The 19034-nt window shown below is 45.2% G+C and overlaps 1 protein-coding gene across 1 annotated transcript in view; it reads right to left on the bottom strand.

Annotated features, from left to right (window-relative positions):
- Nucleotides 1-19034, bottom strand: part of LOC123999344 (E3 ubiquitin-protein ligase UHRF2-like) — a 45423-nt gene that overhangs the window by 12985 nt on the left and 13404 nt on the right. The window contains 6 exon segments of the mRNA XM_046304995.1: nucleotides 277-463; nucleotides 915-1024; nucleotides 2334-2552; nucleotides 10329-10684; nucleotides 16522-16824; nucleotides 16827-16967. Of these exon segments, the coding sequence (XP_046160951.1) occupies nucleotides 277-463; nucleotides 915-1024; nucleotides 2334-2552; nucleotides 10329-10684; nucleotides 16522-16824; nucleotides 16827-16967 (1316 nt within the window).

Raw genomic sequence — 19034 nt, 5'->3', positions numbered from 1 at the left:
CTTATTCATATGGCTAAAGGCATATCTATATCTCAGTCAGCACTAACATGTAAACATTACTATTACACTCACAATGCATGTTCAATCATTATAGTCAATTGACATTGTGCATCATACTTGCTCCACCAGCCATCAGTGCACAGGTCTACAGGTCTTGTCTACATCCCAAACCCTATTCCCTATATAGCGCACTACTTCTGACCAGGGCCCATTGGGTCATCCTGTGTTGAGTATAGCACCCCCCAGGTGGTCTGGGAGGACCAGGTCAGAGCTCACCAGTCCTCGTCGTCAGGTATGGTGGCTAGCGGTGGGTTGAGACAGTATATATGGAAGGCCATGTTACACTCATCACACAGCAGCTGCATATGGGCATCCTGCTTCCCTCCACACACGCAGCACGAGCAGAACCTGCACTCCGACTCGGGGTCCGTCTTGCAGTGCTTACACTCCGGCCCGCTCTTGCCTGGATCCATCCCGGCGCACAAACATACACACACAGACGCACATGTAAACACATACACCGGTGTGCACACACTCACAGACACACAGATACATATGCAAAGAATTGGCACACACACAGGCGAACAAAACCATACGACAAAAACAAATACCCATAAGCCCACACACACCACAAACACACATGCATGTATTGATGCCAATAACCCATGTAATCTTGCCATTTAAATTGAATATGCAGAATGCTATATAAGAAGTATTTGAAATGTATCAATTTCAGGCTAATTGATGAAAACAATTTCAAGTTACTTCTTTGCAGTACCCCCTTGACCTCAGCACTTCTAGAACAGCTGGCATACTAGGTAGACCTATCTCAGCCCTGTTTGGCTGTGGTATGCCCCATCTCAGCCCTGATTGGCTGTAGACTGTAGTATTGGTATGAGTGTGCTGAGGCCTACGTTTGAATTGTCCATCTACAGCAGACAGCGAGTGTGCTCCAGTCTTCTCAATCTGATAGATCTCATCCAGAAACAACAGTTTACAGTCTGGGATGACGTCCCCTGGCCCCCTGGGAAGAGAGGAGGGGAGAGAGAATGTGTTAATCAGTCCATCAGAGCTCCACAGGGAATGTTCTCTACACCCACTCAGCCAGGCTATTAGGATGTTTTGAGGTTAACAAACAGAAATAGAGAAAGTCCTCTTAACTTATGTAAGCAGAAATATCTAAGTTACATAACTGGGATAATCATCTGACCTAGAAGAGAGAAACAGACTTTCCCAACAGAAACTGTCCCATGACAGGTCTCTGTTACCCCAGCATGTCTTCTCTTACCCCTCCCAGCATGTCCTCTCTTACCCCTCCCAGCATGTCCTCTCTTACCCCTCCCAGCATGTCCTCTCTTACCCCTCCCAGCATGTCCTCTCTTACCCCTCCCAGCATGTCCTCTCTTACCCCTCCCAGAATGTCTTCTCCCCTCCCAGCTTGTCCTACCCCTCCCAGCATGTCCTCTCTTACCCCTCCCAGCATGTCCTCTCTTACCCCTCCCAGCTTGTCCCCTCCCAGCTTGTCCTCTCTTACCCCTCCCAGCTTGTCCTCTCTTACCCCTCCCAGCTTGTCCTCTCATACCCCTCCCAGCATGTCCTCTCTACCCCTCCCAGCATGTCCTCTCTTACCCCTCCCAGCTTGTCCTCCCAGCTTGTCCTCTCATACCCTCCCAGCTTGTCCTCTCTTACCCCTCCCAGCTTGTCCTCTCATACCCCTCCCAGCATGTCCTCTCATACCCCTCCCAGCATGTCCTCTCTTACCCCTCCCAGCATGTCCTCTCATACCCCTCCCAGCTTGTCCTCTCATACCCCTCCCAGCATGTCCTCATACCCCAGCATGTCCTCTCTCCCAGCATGTCCTCTCTTACCCCTCCCAGCATGTCCTCTCATACCCCTCCCAGCATGTCCTCTCTTACCCCTCCCAGCATGTCCTCTCTTACCCCTCCCAGCATGTCCTCTCTTACCCCTCCCAGCATGTCCTCTCTTACCCCTCCCAGCATGTCCTCTCTTACCCCTCCCAGCATGTCCTCTCTTACCCCTCCCAGCATGTCCTCTCTTACCCCTCCCAGCATGTCCTCTCTTACCCCTCCCAGCATGTCCTCTCTTACCCCTCCCAGCATGTCCTCTTACCCCTCCCAGCATGTCTCTACCCTCTCCCAGCATGTCCTCTCTTACCCCTCCCAGCATGTCCTCTCTTACCCCTCCCAGCATGTCCTCTCTTACCCCTCCCAGCATGTCCTCTCTTACCCCCCAGCATGTCCTCTCTTACCCCTCCCAGCATGTCCTCTCTTACCCCAGCATGTCCTCTCTTACCCCAGCATGTCCTCTCTTACCCCAGCAGGATTCTGATGCGGACCTCCTTGTTGGTCCTGGAGATCTCATTGAGTGCTGTAATCTCAGCATCGAACCAGAAGCCCCTCTCCTCAGGGATCTCTATGTTGTAGTTCACCATGACAACCAGGCCTACCGTGAGCTGGTCCCACCGGAGCAGGGTCCGAGCCCGCGGCCGCACGTTACCGCCACACATCTCCACCACGCCGTTCTCAGGGTAACTAGGGAGCGCAAATAATATTATCTATCATCCTCCTCCTCCTCAACATCTTCCCCAAAATGCATTCATTACATAAAGCATCTACAGGGAGTGTAAATCTCCTAAATGAATTACTCTCAGAGGGAATTGACAGAACTGCTTGGCTAATTCAATGCATGCAAAATGCTCATAAGATGTCAACACACCTGAGTACATTTCTATGAATTTTTACATTTGTTTTGGCAAAGTATATTCACTTGAAATGTTCGTAATGTATATGCAACATCTGACATTTTAAGTGATGCAAATCACACATTCGCATAGATTTTTTTGTATAGCAAAATTACAACAAAAAATCTTCAGATACATGTTATTTGTGCAGTAGTGCTATTTTGTTTTAGGTGAGGGAGCACATTTATTTTATATAATGACGTCATTTTTCAATCCACATTTGTAGCCCATTGAATATCATTATAGAATATGCATATAATGCATCCTCCAATTGCAACGTCTGCCAATGCCCACACAAAAACCAAGTTAGGGGCATAACTCATTTCAAAATAGACCATCATCACTGTCATTTACGAATGATAATTCACGTTTTACCCGTGAGATATCCAAACAGCATGCCAATCATTTGATCTCCGATCAGTTTCATGGGAATATGCATTTAAATCTTCTTGAATTACTGTTTCATGAGTGAATTTAAGCAGATGGTGTTACCTATTAGCCTTTCTACTAGGCACATTTTGTTTAAAGTGTAACAGGGTTGTCATCTTTCCACCTGACACTGCAGAAATACGTATTTCAATGTTTATATTTATTCCTATTGGTTGTTTTGAATTTACATATCAGTAAGGTGTTATGCTATTGGTCAAGCTTGCAGATAGGTGGAGAACGCAAATGTAAATTCTTCCCAGCCTGATATTGACATGCAAGCAGTAGATCACGTTCTTTAACACTTTAGAACCCTGCTAATTCAGTTATTTCAATGCTAAACAGACAAATCAGGAATCAGCCATCAACATACTGTTGTCCTGCACATCTGATATCTTTCCTCTTGTTTATCCTCAGGAACTTACGTTTATTGTATTTTGTACTATTTTTTGTAAATTGTTGATGTTTGATTACAAAATCCCCAGTCTGATATTGATATGCAGGCGACAAAATCACAAATCTACAGGCATCAACATCTTGTTGATCCTCCACATCGAATGTGCTTCATTGTGTCCATCGTCAGAACAAACACCAATCAATTGGGATCGCTGGACAGCTGTTTACGAAAGCTTCTATCCTGCCTGTCGGCATGCGCTGTTTAGTTTTGGCGCAGCATTTGTTGTTGACTATTCAGCTTCAGATAAGAAATGACTGAGGTGTATTTGGTGTAACATATTATATGCTTTCTATGCTATTATATTACATTCTGTGATGTCAAATACTTAATGATTAATCATTATGTGATCTTGCGAGACATTCATTCAGCTTTGATTTAAATTGACTCAATGAGCACCATTGTGAGAAGTGATAATCTTCTATTTATAATAATACGATGAGTAAGAATATTAGGCAACAGATCTTGATTAGGGTCATTTTAAGCGATTTGAGCGCCCTTCAAAATTGTGGCACTGAAAGTACCTCACCGAGTGGTCAACATATCGTTCTGGGTTTCACTGCGCAAGAGGTGTCCGTGGAGTTCTATGAACATCAAGGCAGACACGAGGTGAATTTGGATCCTAGATCTCGTTAGTGTGATGACAAGGTTCATGTGGTGGACCACGTTACTGTAAGTTAAGCTGTCTGACAGTAGGGTGAGTTCAAGTACGTGGTACATGAGCTCCAAGTCAACCTCAGGAGTTCTGTCTGTGGCAGTTCTTGTTATGTCGCATTTGGCCCGTTCAAAGTGGTCAAGCCTCCGACCGACGGGCACAAGCCTACAGTTTATTCCTAATTTGGACCACCACTAGAGAGAGAGAGAGAGAGAGAGAGGGAAGACAGGTTGGCAAATGGTGGTTTCTTCCCTGTATTTTACCTTTATTTAACTAGGCAAGTCAGTTAAGAACAAATTCTTATTTTCAATGACGGCCTAGGAACAGCGGGTTAACTGCCTGTTCAGGGGCAGAACGACAGCTTTGTACCTTGTCAGCTCGGGGATTTGACCTTGCAACCTTTTGGTTACTAGTCCAACACTCTAACCACTAGGCTACCCTGCCACCCAGTACCATGTATGCCTACATATTAATTTAGTTTGTCATTTGATCGTTTTCATGGAACATTAGCAGTAATGAAATATAATTTAAAATGTATCAGACTTCAATTTTCCAGAATTTTCCAGAAATATTTTTACCAGTTCAGTGTATTCTCAAATTCAAAAAAAAAAGGTGAGGGAGCATCGTTCACCACGGTCTCCTTGGGTAGTCACTAATCTTTTTCATGCAAGGAAAACTGGGTCCAGGTTCACCTCTTTGGATAAATTGATATTTCACACATGCAGGCACTCAGATAGCAAATATAATGTGAACTGGGACAAATTCAACGGGCTTAGAGATGTAGAAAGAGTTTGCCAAGTATGTATCACCATAAGAAAAGAGTAAATGATGCAAGTGTAGGCTATACTGTATATGTATGTATGTTTCAAATACATCCCTCCCTATTCCCCACATCCCCCAGGTTATCAGACTTTTACATCAAAAGAATGTCTTATGTATAAAACATAGGATCTCTGTGGCGGAGATCAGGAGAGAAGAGACAACAAGGGGATCTACTGTTTCAAAGGGACGGTGTGAAAGCTGGAGACTAGCTCACCTACGTCTGCTTAACACAATGCTTTACACACACACACACACACACACACACACACACACACACACACACACACACACACACACACACACACACACACACACACACACACACACACACACACACACACACACACACACACACACACACACACACACACACACAAATCACAGAACTTTCCTCTGACCTTCTCATGCATCTGTCTGACCGTCTCATTTGAGTTAGTAACACACTGACTAGACAGATGCATCTTAAATCTTTAACACTCATTACAGTGGTTTCTGTAGGATTTTGTGCTAATCTTCTCAGCCCATTCTCCAACATAAAAATGTGACAGTGGTGGGGTGATGGAATCCCAACCACGGGAAGACTTATTTAGACATTCATTTGACCATTGAATGGATGCTACAACACACATTAGCATGGGGAGGAGGCTTAGCTGCCACTGGCGGTACTATGAAACCTAGATAGAACTGGACCTGCATTAGGGCTCTGATCTAAAGTAGTGCACTATAAAGGGAATAGGGTGCCATAGGGCTCTGGTCTAAAGTAGTGCACTATAAAGGGAATAGGGTGCCATAGGGCTCTGGTCTAAAGTAGTGCAGTATATAGGGAATAGGGTGCCATAGGGCTCTGGCCTAAAGTAGTGCACTATAAAGGGAATAGGGTGCCATAGGGCTCTGGCCTAAAGTAGTGCACTATAAAGGGAATAGGGTGCCATAGGGCTCTGGTCTAAAGTAGTGCACTATATAGGGAATAGGGTGCCGTTTCAGACACAACCTCCTCAGTCTGATCGTCCCTCACATTCTCTCTCCCTGCATGTGCTCCCTGCACAATCATGTTCATGTCCTGAATATCAATCCGTGGTACCCCACACACACACACACCCTCTATAGCCCCCGGGCCGACGCTTTACACAGAGGGAGAGAGAGAAAGACCAGCATATGGTTCACAGCAACACCTTCTACATGTGTGTGTATGTTCATGTGTGCGTGTCTGTGTGTGAGAGAGAGGGAGTGCATAGGGCCCTCACGACTTAACACATGTATGCTAATGTGTCCTGTTAATGCAAGTCATTTATGCATTTTACAATTCAGTCCATCAACATGACTAGTGTATAGGTGAGTAAACACTAGGGAAGAATGCTTGGGCACAGTAACAGCTTCAAGTCATCAGTGTGCTGGGACACTGTGTGAGGGTAGCAGGCTAGAGGCACGGATTTCCTTTTTTGGGTGGCGGGGATTACAGAGGCTCCGTAGGGGGAGAACAGAAGTCAATGTGCTGGGACACTGGGAGAGTAACAGGAGACTCCGTAGGGTGAGAACAGAAGTCAATGTGCTGGGACACTGGGAGAGTAACAGGAGACTCCGTAGGGGGAGAACAGAAGTCAATGTGCTGGGACACTGGGAGAGTAACAGGAGGCTCCGTAGGGGGAGAACAGAAGTCAATGTGCTGGGACACTGGGAGAGTAACAGGAGGCTCCGTAGGGGGAGAACAGAAGTCAATGTGCTGGGACACTGGGAGAGTAACTGGAGGCTCCGTAGGGGGAGAACAGAAGTCAATGTGCTGGGACACTGGGAGAGTAACAGGAGACTCCGTAAGGGGGAGAAGAGAAGTCAATGTGCTGGGACACTGGGAGAGTAACAGGAGGCTCCGTAGGGGGAGAACAGAAGTCAATGTGCTGGGACACTGGGAGAGTAACAGGAGACTCCGTAGGGGGAGAACAGAAGTCAATGTGCTGGGACACTGGGAGAGTAACAGGAGACTCCGTAGGGGGAGAACAGAAGTCAATGTGCTGGGACACTGGGAGAGTAACAGGAGACTCCGTAGGGGGAGAACAGAAGTCAATGTGCTGGGACACTGGGAGAGTAACAGGAGGCTCCGTAGGGGGAGAACAGAAGTCAATGTGCTGGGACACTGGGAGAGTAACAGGAGACTCCATAGGGGGAGAACAGAAGTCAATGTGCTGGGACACTGGGAGAGTAACAGGAGGCTCCGTAGGGGGAGAACAGAAGTCAATGTGCTGGGACACTGGGAGAGTAACAGGAGGCTCCGTAAGGGGAGAACAGAACAGAAGTCAGTGTTCAGCACACGGTGGTCCACCCCCAACATGGGCCACACAGACCCTGATACTGTACAAGGGACCTAGGAGGAGCTGGAAGCAGGGATTCTAGAATGTAATTTAGAATTTGGGTTTTAGATTGTGGAATTTAGAGTGTTGACTGGAGAGACTGTGATCAACATTATAAGTAGACAACCAGACAGATCTCATGTACAGCATGTAGAGGAGAGATGTGAAAACCAATATCGTTTTGCTGGGTCCCATGGCTGTCAGATAAGCTGCATGGTTTGATAGGGTCTCTGGGTTCAGATGAGGAGCCACACACACACACACACACACACACACACACACACACACACACACACACACACACACACACACACACACACACACACACACACACACACACACACACACACACACACACACACACACACACACACACACACACACAGCTGTTCTTAGTTGAGCGTAATTACTCCATGGTAGCATCACGGGTGAAATGATCACATTCTGTTAACCTCTCTGTTAATTTGTAATTGAGGATTTAAATAGAAACGGTGAAAAATCAAGATCTGTTTAATCACATTTAATCTGAAAACAAGAGGGAGGATAAGTGAAGTGAAGTGCATTGAGAGGACAGTGGGGGAGTAATTTACTAGCAGGAAGGCAGTCCTGGTTGGATCTATTCACGCAATACAAGGTTGCCAAGTCTGTTGTAACAGCGGCATTATTTTATAATTCAATGGACCTGCAGGCATTTGGTCTCAGTCTGCCTTTAGCAATATTGAAATACACTGAATGAAAATACACTGAATTAGATCTGTTAGATCTAAGTACCAGGTTTAATCCATGCAAATTAGAAAGGGGGGGGGGTTAGCTGCCACAATACTGAAATTGCATGGTCTCTGCGGTAATATTCCTTCTGATCTATTTTATATAACCATATAATCTGATAATTGTATTATTTATGCTATCCAGGTTTTTTTCCCTGGTTGGATGGATGTACATGCATTGGTTGGGCCAAATACTAGACGGACCATAAGCCAGATCTGAGATGCTTGTTAGTATAGAAAAACAGGCAACAACAAAAACGCAGAGGATTCTTTATCTTGGGGGCAACAGTTTTGTTGGAAATTAGTTTGAGATTTCAATGTGAAACAGGCTGTTTTTCTGCATCAAATTATACAGCAAGAACCTTGGAAAGCCTTGCCTAACCACAACGCACACAAAGGAGATGAGAAAAATGAGAAAAACCCTCCGCTCCGCGCTCTAACAAACAGTCAAAACCTGGGAAGGTAGATTGTGCCGTTTACCAATCAGAGCCAGAGAGAGAAGCTGCTTGGCTTGGGGTCATTTGAAATATGCGTTGATGTTATTTGCAATCGTCATACTCAGTGCTTGGCTTGGACTGAAAATAGACGTCGGTACTCATTTTGGGTGTCAGTACTGTGTATATTTTGGTTCAGGATCTGCACAATACTTTTGAACTAATATTCCATAAGAGGAACAGGAGCTCAAGCAGTAGAAAATGTGAGTTGCCGGTAGTCAGCGTCGGTGAGCTCCTGCCCAAGTCAAACACGGATCATATTTCAATATGGCTGAAGAGATTGATAGCTACTCTACAACAGCAGTGGTGTATGTGGTTCACACAGCAACGAGCCTCCTGTACCTCTCCATGTGACATGCTGGATGTGCCACTCAATTTTAGGCAGCAATTAGAATGTGGAGATGAGGCGGTTAGAGTAACGCTCCCGAGAACTCCGTGGTTACCATGGAAACGGCTCCTTCTGAATGGATTCACCAGAAAAAGATGACTCCAAATTCTATTTAGCAGCTTCCCCCTACACCACCCGATTCTACATTCCCTTATAAGCTGCAGGCAGGGAGGGAGAAATCAGGGGCTGTGGTTTTAAACAAGCTGCTCCAACCTGACCCCATTTCCTGTTCCCTCTGAACCAAAGGGTTGTGGGTTCACATCCCAAACATCCTTACAGGGGAACATTCACCATCCAGGAGGATGTAGGGCAGTTTCTGCTTAAATTGCGTGAGTTAAATAAAAAACATTTTTGCATTAATATGTTGCAGATGTTCCCTACTTTGATTGCATGTAAAACTGAACACATTGTCCCAGTTTTTGTTCAAAACACCAACTACTGACAATGTTGTTTTTAGAGAAGTTGGAAGCCATGGAAGTTGTGTAAATATAGTAAAAATGCAATTCAACATCTCAGATTTCCAAACTGACAGGATGTATCCAGAATTGAACTATATCTAGTCTATTTCATCTGGCTATTACTCTCCGCCTAGCAACTGTGTTGAAAGCTATGTGTCAGTCCTAAAAACATACATTCATTCTCACTCCAGGATCAACCCTGCAGACAAATTGTTTTTATTCCTTTTTCTAATGGATCTCTGAGACAGGAAATGACTTCCTGTTGCACATCGATTTCCATTTGACTGACTCACCAAGGCTATCAGAGAAATAGGATTCTCTTCAATTAGTGCCTGAGCTTTTGTTTCCTGGGTTAAAGGTCAAATGAGAGGGTGGGGCTATTGTAAATCAACTCCAATGGTGTAGCACTACATCAAGAAGTATCATGGTAGATATACGGGGATTTATATGGCATGTAATCTCTCCTCCTCTGTATCTAATGGTGCAGCACTACATACTGTAAGTGCATATCGTGTTATACAGCCGTTTTTATGGCTTAGATCATTCATTCATTCATATATAGCATGCAATCACACCTCCTCCTGAACTCCCAAGCACCCCAGTCTACACAGTCCTTACTTACCTGGTAGGATCCATCATCACTCACAGTTGGTTAATCCCACCAAACTGAATTAAACTTTTCTAAAACCATGAGCAAACAAAAAAGGAAACTATGAATCTGCGATAACAAGCCTGTAGGTCAGAAAGCACGGACAACTTACTCATCATATCTGATGTGGTACGTCACATCCTCCTTCTCTTTGTCTGTGGCAGTATAGTCTGTTTGAGAGGTGGAGGGCCCAGCCCCTGGCCCAATACTGTCAGAGTTCAACACAGAAGTAGAATTATTCCCATTATTATTATTATTATTATTGTCTGAGGAGGAGAGGTGGCTTTGGCCTTGGCCCGGCTCTGTCTCAAGCTTGCCATTCGTCCTTTTGCTAGGCCTGCCAACCTTCCCTGCTGTAGGAGCTTTACTGGTGCTGTTCTGTCCCTTTGAGCTGAGTGACACGTTGTCGATGCAGGCTTCAAACCAGGCACCGATGCTTATGTCCCTGCAGTCCACCAACTCGTTTATCTGAAAGGAGAAAAATAAACAAAAATTGAGTTTACCTTTCAACTATGAATAAAATTCACACGTACATTTCAAATGAATGGATGTGCAGAGTGCAGCTGGCTTTGAGTACTGATGAAAGCAATAACAGGTTTGTGGGTAAACAAAGCAACAGACTCACGGGACATTTCAAGGATAGTGATGAAATGTTCAAAGAAAAGGTCTTCCTAGAAGTCAAAGCCTTTTTACTTTTGTTGACATCATGAACAAACAAAGTGGAGGAAAATAATCCTCAGTTACTTGGGAAATGGACAGTTTTGACGAAAGAAAACGTTCATGATTAGCGACAAAACGAGAGACACGCCGTCTCCAGTGTGTTCGCTAAACACCATTGACTATGCTATAAATGCGCCGCCCTTGCCTCAGTATACGGGACATGAGCAGCTCACATGCATAACAGAGCTAGGAGACAGGGAGGGGCAAGGCCAACAACATGCTGTCTGGGACCTCTGAGCATAGCAATGGCTACAATGTGTATCGTGGCCACAGTGGATGGAGGTTCTCTGTCCCCCCTTTGCCACTCAACAAACACTCACTGAAGAACTCACGGATGAACATTCCAGAACTGATGAACATTCCAGAACAGTGACATCACCCTGAGCGGCTAACTCTATTAGCTAAAAACGTTACGCATCATAAAACAAACGGAGAACGCATCAAGAGACCATCAATCCACATCCCAGCCTTGTACAGATGCAGAATATAAAGTATCAGACATGGTTGTAAAGTCCTTGAATTAAAGAGCTGAGTTAGGGTTAGGCTGGGAGGGACAGTGGGGTTTTGGGGGGTCAAGTCAATTATTTCAACTCAGGAAGTAAATCAAATCCCTGAATTTAAATGGAATCGACTCCAACGCTAGTCTTTAAAACCCACCAGCCTGTTTATAAAGGACAAAGCTTGTACCTTTCCATATGAATTCACATCTACATGAGAATCAGACAGAGCCTTCAGTCAGGCTGCTGTTTTCATGTGGTCCTGTCATCAGCTCCAGGAGAGACGGATAGTGAAAGCAGACATGTTCATCTCTACAGGCCAATGGGGACTGCTAATTGACAGGGACATCCTCTGGGCCACACGCCAATTTTTTTATTATATTTATTTAACTAGGCTTATTTAACTAGACTAAGTCGCCTAGTGGTTAGAGCGTTGGACTAGTAACCGGAAGGTTGCAAGTTCAAACCCCCAAGCTGACAAGGTACAAATCTGTCGTTCTGCCCCTGAACAGGCAGTTAACCCACTGTTCCTAGGCCGTCATTGAAAATAAGAATTTGTTCTTAACTGACTTGCCTAGTTAAATAAAGATTTTTTTTATTTATTTTTTTTAAGTCCGTTGATTAAGAACAAATTCTTACTTACAATGACGGCCTACCAAATGCAAAAGGCCTCTTACAGGGATGGGGGCTGGGATTAAAAATAAAAATATAGGAAAACACACTACAAGGGAGACACCACAACACTACAGAGATCTTAACTGCTGGGTTTGAGTACATTTAAATCTTAAACTAAAAGTCTCACCAAAAACAGTAGCACATCAATAATACAAGTACCCTGAACACAAACAAACTAAAACGAACGTTAGCTTTCAGAGAAATCACTACTACTGTACTCCGTCTCAGTAGCAGTATCAAAGTTAAGCAGATTTTTGGTGTTTTCTGTTCACATTAAGTTTTCATAGAGCTACTACTTCCTGTTCACTCTACGTAATACAATACATATACTACTTCCTGTTCACTCTACGTAATACAATACATATACTACTTCCTGTTCACTCTACGTAATACAATACATATACTACTTCCTGTTCACTCTACGTAATACAATACATATACTACTTCCTGTTCACTCTACGTAATACAATACATATACTACTTCCTGTTCATTATGTGTGAGTGTGCTTACCTCGACAGTTTTATCTACTGAGTAAACCTCTTTGCTGTTCAGTCATCTCCATCATTAGTCATAATATAATAAAATATGATATTTATCAGACAGTGAGTCAGAGTGCACAATGGTACATTTAAGTGTTTAAGTAATCCTGTTAGTACACTACAATGCCAAAAGTGTGTGGCTATTTGGCTATTTCAGCCACACCCGTTGCTGACAGGTGTATGAAATCAAACACACAGCCATGCAATCTCCATAGACAAACATTGGCAACAGAATGGCCTTACTGAAGAGCTCAGTGGCTTTCAAAAGTGACACCGCCATAGGATGTCACCTTTCCAGCAAGTCAGTTTCATCAAATGTCTGCCCTGCTAGAGCTGCCCCGGTCAACTGTAAGTGCTGTTATTGTGAAGTGGAAACATCTAGGAGCAACAACAGCTCAGCCACGAAATGGTGGGCCACACAAGTTCACAGAACGGGACCGCCAGGTGGTGAAGCTCAAGGCACATAAAAATTGTCTGTCCTCAGTTGCAATACTCACTACCGAGTTCCAAACGGACTCTGGAAGCAACATCAACACAATGACTGTTCGTCGGGAGCTTCATGAAATGGGTTTCCATGGCTGTGCAGCCACACAAGCCTAAGATCACCATGTGCGATGCCAAGGGTCGGCTGGAGTAGTGTAAAGCTCGCCGTAATTGGACTCTGGAACAGTGGAAACGCGTTCTCGGGAGGGATGCATCCGGCTTCACCATCTGGCAGTCCGACGGACTAATCTGGGTTTTGGTGGATGCCAGGATAACGCTACCTGCCCAAATGTATAGTGCTAACTGTAAAGTTTGGTGGAGGAGGAATAATGGTCTGGGGCTGTTTTTCATGGTTCGGGCCCCTTAGTTCCAGTGAAGGGAAATCTTAACACTTACAGCATACAATGACATCCAAGTCGATGTCCAAAAGGCTCCTTATCAGCCTCTATATCCAAGCCATAAGACTGCTGAACAATTCATCAAATGGCCACCCAGACTATTTGCATTGACACCACCCCCACCCTTTGTTTTTACACTGCTGTTACTCCCTGTTTATTAGATATGCAGTCACTTTACACCTACCTACCTACCTAATTATTTTACTTTAGTTTATTTAGTAAATATTTTTTAACTATTTTCTTAAAACTGCATTTTTGGTTAAGGGCTTGTAACTATTTCACAGTAAGATCTACACCCATTGTATTCTTATTTCAGCATGGACAATATATATGCCATTTTAGCAGACGCTTTTATCCAAAGCGACTTACAGTCATGTGTGCATACATTCTACGTATGGGTGGTCCCGGGAAACGAACCCACTACCCTGGCGTTACAAGCGCCATGCTCTACCAACTGAGCTACAGAAGGACCACAATGCCCCCGTGCACAAAGCGAGGTCCATACAGAAATGGTTTGTCGAGATCGGTGTGGAATAACTTGACTGGCCTGCACAGAGCCCTGACCTCAACCCCATCGAACACCTTTGGGATGAATTGGAAAGCCGACTGTGAGCAAGGCCTAATTGACCCAACATCTGTGCCAGACCTCACTAATGCTTTTGTGGCTGAATGGAAGCAAGTCCCCGCAACAATGTTCCAACATCTCGTGGAAAGGCTTCCCAGAAGAGTGGAGGCTGTTATAGCAGCAAAGGGAGGACCAACTCCATATTAATGCCCATGATTTTGGAATGAGATGTTCCACGAGCAGGCGTCCACATACTTTTGGAACTGAAAACACAGCTGCAGTCATCTCCTTGATGGTGCTATAAGCATTGAGCCAAGAGACTGTCCTGTCCATGTTCCAGCACATATCTTTTATAGCCGCTGTGGTTCACCAGCGGCAGGCCCTCTCTCAGGGCCGGGCTCTGGGTATAGTGTGTCTCTGAGCTTGGGTCTACAAGGCATCTTTAGGCTCACACTCCCCGGCAGCTTGGCTTTGGTGTTAACTGTGAACAGGACATGTCCATCAAAACGTAGCAGCTCCACCATTTACTGTAAGTGAGTATGAATAATAAAAAATACCAAGGGACATTCCTGGCAACCATTTGTTCCATGGTAATATGGCTTCTAGAACCTGTTATCTGATTCTAGGCCGAGGGGAGATTAAATCTGTAGAGCAACATACAATGAGGTAAAAGACGAGGTACAGTCTCATCCAGACATCCCTCAACAGGGACATCTGAGTACAGGGCCAGTATTCAAAACGCTTATCAGAACAGGAGGTCCGTTGTATGACCCCCCCATCCATATAAATCCTATTCATTATGATCTAAAAGGCTACACTGATCCTATAGCATAACTCCCACTCTGAGACGCTTTGTGAATAAGGACCCATAACAATATATCAACCTCCCCTGGCTGTGACCCCATTCTCCAAGGGTGACTCGGGGAGATATGCAAAAAAAAAACACATTTCCAATTCACACATGTGAAATAGGACAGATAAAAGCAACCCAGCCACCTCACACACACCAGTCAGCCAGACAGACCCCTGACTGGCACCCACACCACTGGGCCTGCTACAGTAGCTAAACACTCCTGAGCACTGTGTCCTGGCCGGCCGGTCACTATGGAGATGGAGTTCAGATCGCTGAGGGAGTTGGCTGCCAATTCAAACTACCACAGGCATGTGGGCCCAAACCACAGCAATGCAAAGGGGAAAAGGTGGTGAAATGAGGCAGCATGACCTGCTGCTGGTGTACCATTGTGAATGCTCTCTATAACCAGCTGAGCTATAGTAGAGTTATGAAAGCTCTCCCTCTCTCTAACCAGCTGAGCTATAGTAGAGTTGTGAATGCTCTCTCTCTAACCAACTAAGCTATAATAGAGTTGTGAATGCCCTCTCTATAACCAGTAGAGTTGTGAATGCTCTCTCTAACCAGCTGAGCTATAGTAGTTGTGAATGCTCTCTCTCTAACCAGCTGAGCTATAGTAGTTGTGAATGCTCTCTCTCTAACCAGCTGAGCTATAGTAGAGTTGTAAATGCTCTCTCTCTAACCAGCTGAGCTATAGTAGTTGTGAATGCTCTCTCTAACCAGCTGAGCTATAGTAGAGTTGTAAATGCTCTCTCTAACCAGCTGAGCTATAGTAGTTGTGAATGCTCTCTCTAACCAGCTCAGCTATAGTAGAGTTGTGAATGCTCTCTCTATAACCAGCTAAGCTATAGTAGTTGTGAATGCTCTCTCTATAACCAGCTAAGCTATAGTAGTTGTGAATGCTCTCTCTAACCAGCTGAGCTCGAATTGTGAATGCTCTCTCTCTAACCAGCTGAGATTTTGTAGAGTTGTGAATGCTCTCTAACCAGCTCAGCTATAGTAGAGTTGTGAATGCTCTCTCTCTAACCAGCTGAGCTATAGAATAGAAGCCAGCCGCACCAATGTGTTGGAGGAAACACCATACACCTGGCGACCTGGTCAGCATGCACTGCGCCCAGCCCGCCACAGGAGTCACTAGTGCGCGATGAGACAAGGATATCCTGCCGGCCAAACCCTCCCTAACCCAGACGATGCTAGGCCAATTGTGTGTCGCCCCATGGACCTCCCGGTCGCGGCCGGCTGCGACAGTGCCTGGGATCGAACCCAGAGTCTCTGGTGGCACAGCTAGCACTGCGATGCAGTGCCTTAGACCACTGCGCCACCGGGAGGCAGTTATAATAATTTTTACGTTGGTAATCAGTTTATAATAACAGTAAGGCACCTCAGGGCTTTGGCTATATGACCAATATACCACGGCAAAGGCCTCTATCCAGGCACGACGCATTTTGTCCACCCCCCGGGCCTTTTTGCTTAATTATATTCTTATTCTATAGCATATTATCCCACAGCCTTTCGTACACAAACCACAAATGAATCAACCTGAGAGAAAATTGTACCACAAGTTATTTCTCTTTTACCTTGAACACCCCAATTCCCGCGTCTATGAGGAAGGGACGTGTAGAGGTTGATGGCTGGTTGTCGTGCTTCTCCAGTGGTGCCGTTGGACCAGAAGAAGACTCGTCTCCGTTGTTATTGGGATCACTGGTGATACTCGCGTTCTTACTGGTAGTTGTGCTGATGTTGGTGGTAGTACTAGTGTCGCCAGTGGTGGTTGTGTTGTTGTTGACTGTGGTGGGTTTGGGGGTAAGTGTTGGGGCCACGGTGGTAGGTTTAGAGGGGGTGGTAGCTGCACCAGTCGTAGTGTTGGGGGTGGTGGGGGCATTGTGTCACACTCCTTGGGGCTGACGACAGGGGAGATGACGAGAGGACTGTCTGGAGCGTCCCCCGCATGGGAACGGATAAGCAGCTGGACGATATCGTTCAGACCCACATTGTAGTCATACAGTGTGTGGCCATCTTCCATCTGAAAAATAAAAGACACAAATTAATGTCAGATAGATAGGCAGCTATTTTTTGTTTTCGGGGTTTTCCTCTTGAGATGGGTAAAACAGCTTTGGGATAGTCAAACAGCATCTGGCCCTCTTGCATTTGAAAAATACATACAAATTGATCTGGTAGGCAGACATATTGGTCTTGTTTTTTTTGGGGGGGGTACTGGCCGACATTTGTGCGATATTAAATAATCAGCATAGCGTCACTGACCCGTCGTCGGAAGCGTATGCCGAGCACAAGCTGGTTGTCAAGGGACAAACACAGAGCACGGCAAAGACAGAATTCTGCAGAAGGCTGAGGAGGGACAAACACAGAGCACGGCAAAGACAGAATTCTGCAGAAGGCTGAGGAGGGACAAACACAGAGCACGGCAAAGACAGAATTCTGCAGAAGGCTGAGGAGGGACAAACACAGAGCACGGCAAAGACAGAATTCTGCAGAAGGCTGAGGAGGGACAATGTGTTGATGCTCAGCACCATTCAGAATCAAAACCTATAATAAACCTGAACTAAGAAGAGCTACTACACCTCCAGACTCAATCAATAGCTCTGCACCACCTGTCCTGTACCAGACAGGTTTCTATCTACTCAGTCCATGGGCCAAATGTCCTAGTTGTTATGCGACCAGGGGGATAAGGCTAGGGAATCATTTTACAGTGGGGGCTGCATCTCTCAAAATGAAATAATGGGAAATAATGCATCTTAGTTGTGACAATGAGAACAAGAATATTCCAATAAGAAATAACACCATTGTGAATCGGGAAATATGCTGTACATTTGAATTCGTCTCCCCAAAACCAGACATCCATTCCTGAAGTCAGCACAACAAATGAACACAAATCTCTGCCTTCCACTGCATGTTTTCCTCCAATAAATGCATACAGTCTTAGAAGGGGGGGGTAAGTCGCTATGACAACCAATAAAGGACCCCCTCCCCCCGTGTTTATGTGTGTCTGTCTGCTGTGTGGCGTTGACAGCATAGTATAGAAATATAATTACTACCCATCACAGAACATCGACTTGAATGGAATGTCCGTTTTAGTAATTCTATTTCTATGGTAACCATCCTGGACAAAAGGACACTAGGCAGGCTGCGGCACACTGACTTGAATTCATCTATTGTGTTGGGAAAGGGGCAATGATGATATGCATGGAACGCCATAACACAGTGTACATTATCTGCATTAGACCTTTCATCGGAGGGTCAATGACTATTCAATGACTATTCACACAATCCACTTTCTATCAAGACGTTTTATAGGCTCCTTAGGTTGCAACAAGAAAAATACTAAAAAACAATACTAGTACATGATATTGAATGTTTTCTACAGTGCAGTCGGAAAGTACTCAGACCCCTTGACTTTTTCCACATTTTGTTACAGCCTTATTCTAAGATGGATTAAATATAAATAATCAAATCTACACACACACACACACACACACACACACACACACACACACACACACACACACACACACACACACACACACACACACACACACACACACACACACCCCATAATGACAAAGCAAAAACAGGAAGGGTACCAAAACATTTCTGCAGCATTGAAGGTCCCCAAGAACTCAGTGGCCTCCACCATTCTTAAATGGAATAAGTTAAGAACCACCTAGACTCTTCCTAGAGCTGGCTGCCCGGCCAAACTGAGCAATCGGGGGAGAAGGGCCTTGGTCAGGGAGGTAACCATGAACCCAATGGTCACTGACAGAGCTCCAGAGTTCCTGTGGAGATGGGTGGACCATCCAGAAGGACAACCATCTCTGCAACACTACACCAATCAGGCCTTTACGGTAGAGTGGTCAGATGGAAGCCACTCTTCAGTGGTCGGGACTCTGAGACTAGTCAGGATCGAGGGAAAGCTGAACGGAGCAAAGTACAGAGAGATCCTTGATGAAAACATGATCCAGAGCGCTCAGAACCTCAGATTGGAAGGTAAACCTTAGCCTCAACAGGACAATGACCCGAAGCACACAGCCAAGACAAAGCAGGAGTGGCTTAGGGACAAGTCTCCGAATGTCCT

The sequence above is a fragment of the Oncorhynchus gorbuscha genome, linkage group LG16, assembly GCF_021184085.1.
Source record: "Oncorhynchus gorbuscha isolate QuinsamMale2020 ecotype Even-year linkage group LG16, OgorEven_v1.0, whole genome shotgun sequence".
In the NCBI taxonomy this organism is placed as follows: Eukaryota; Metazoa; Chordata; class Actinopteri; order Salmoniformes; family Salmonidae; genus Oncorhynchus; species Oncorhynchus gorbuscha.
The sequence above is the reverse complement of the archived record's forward strand: the minus strand, read 5'-3'. Positions and strand labels throughout refer to the sequence as shown.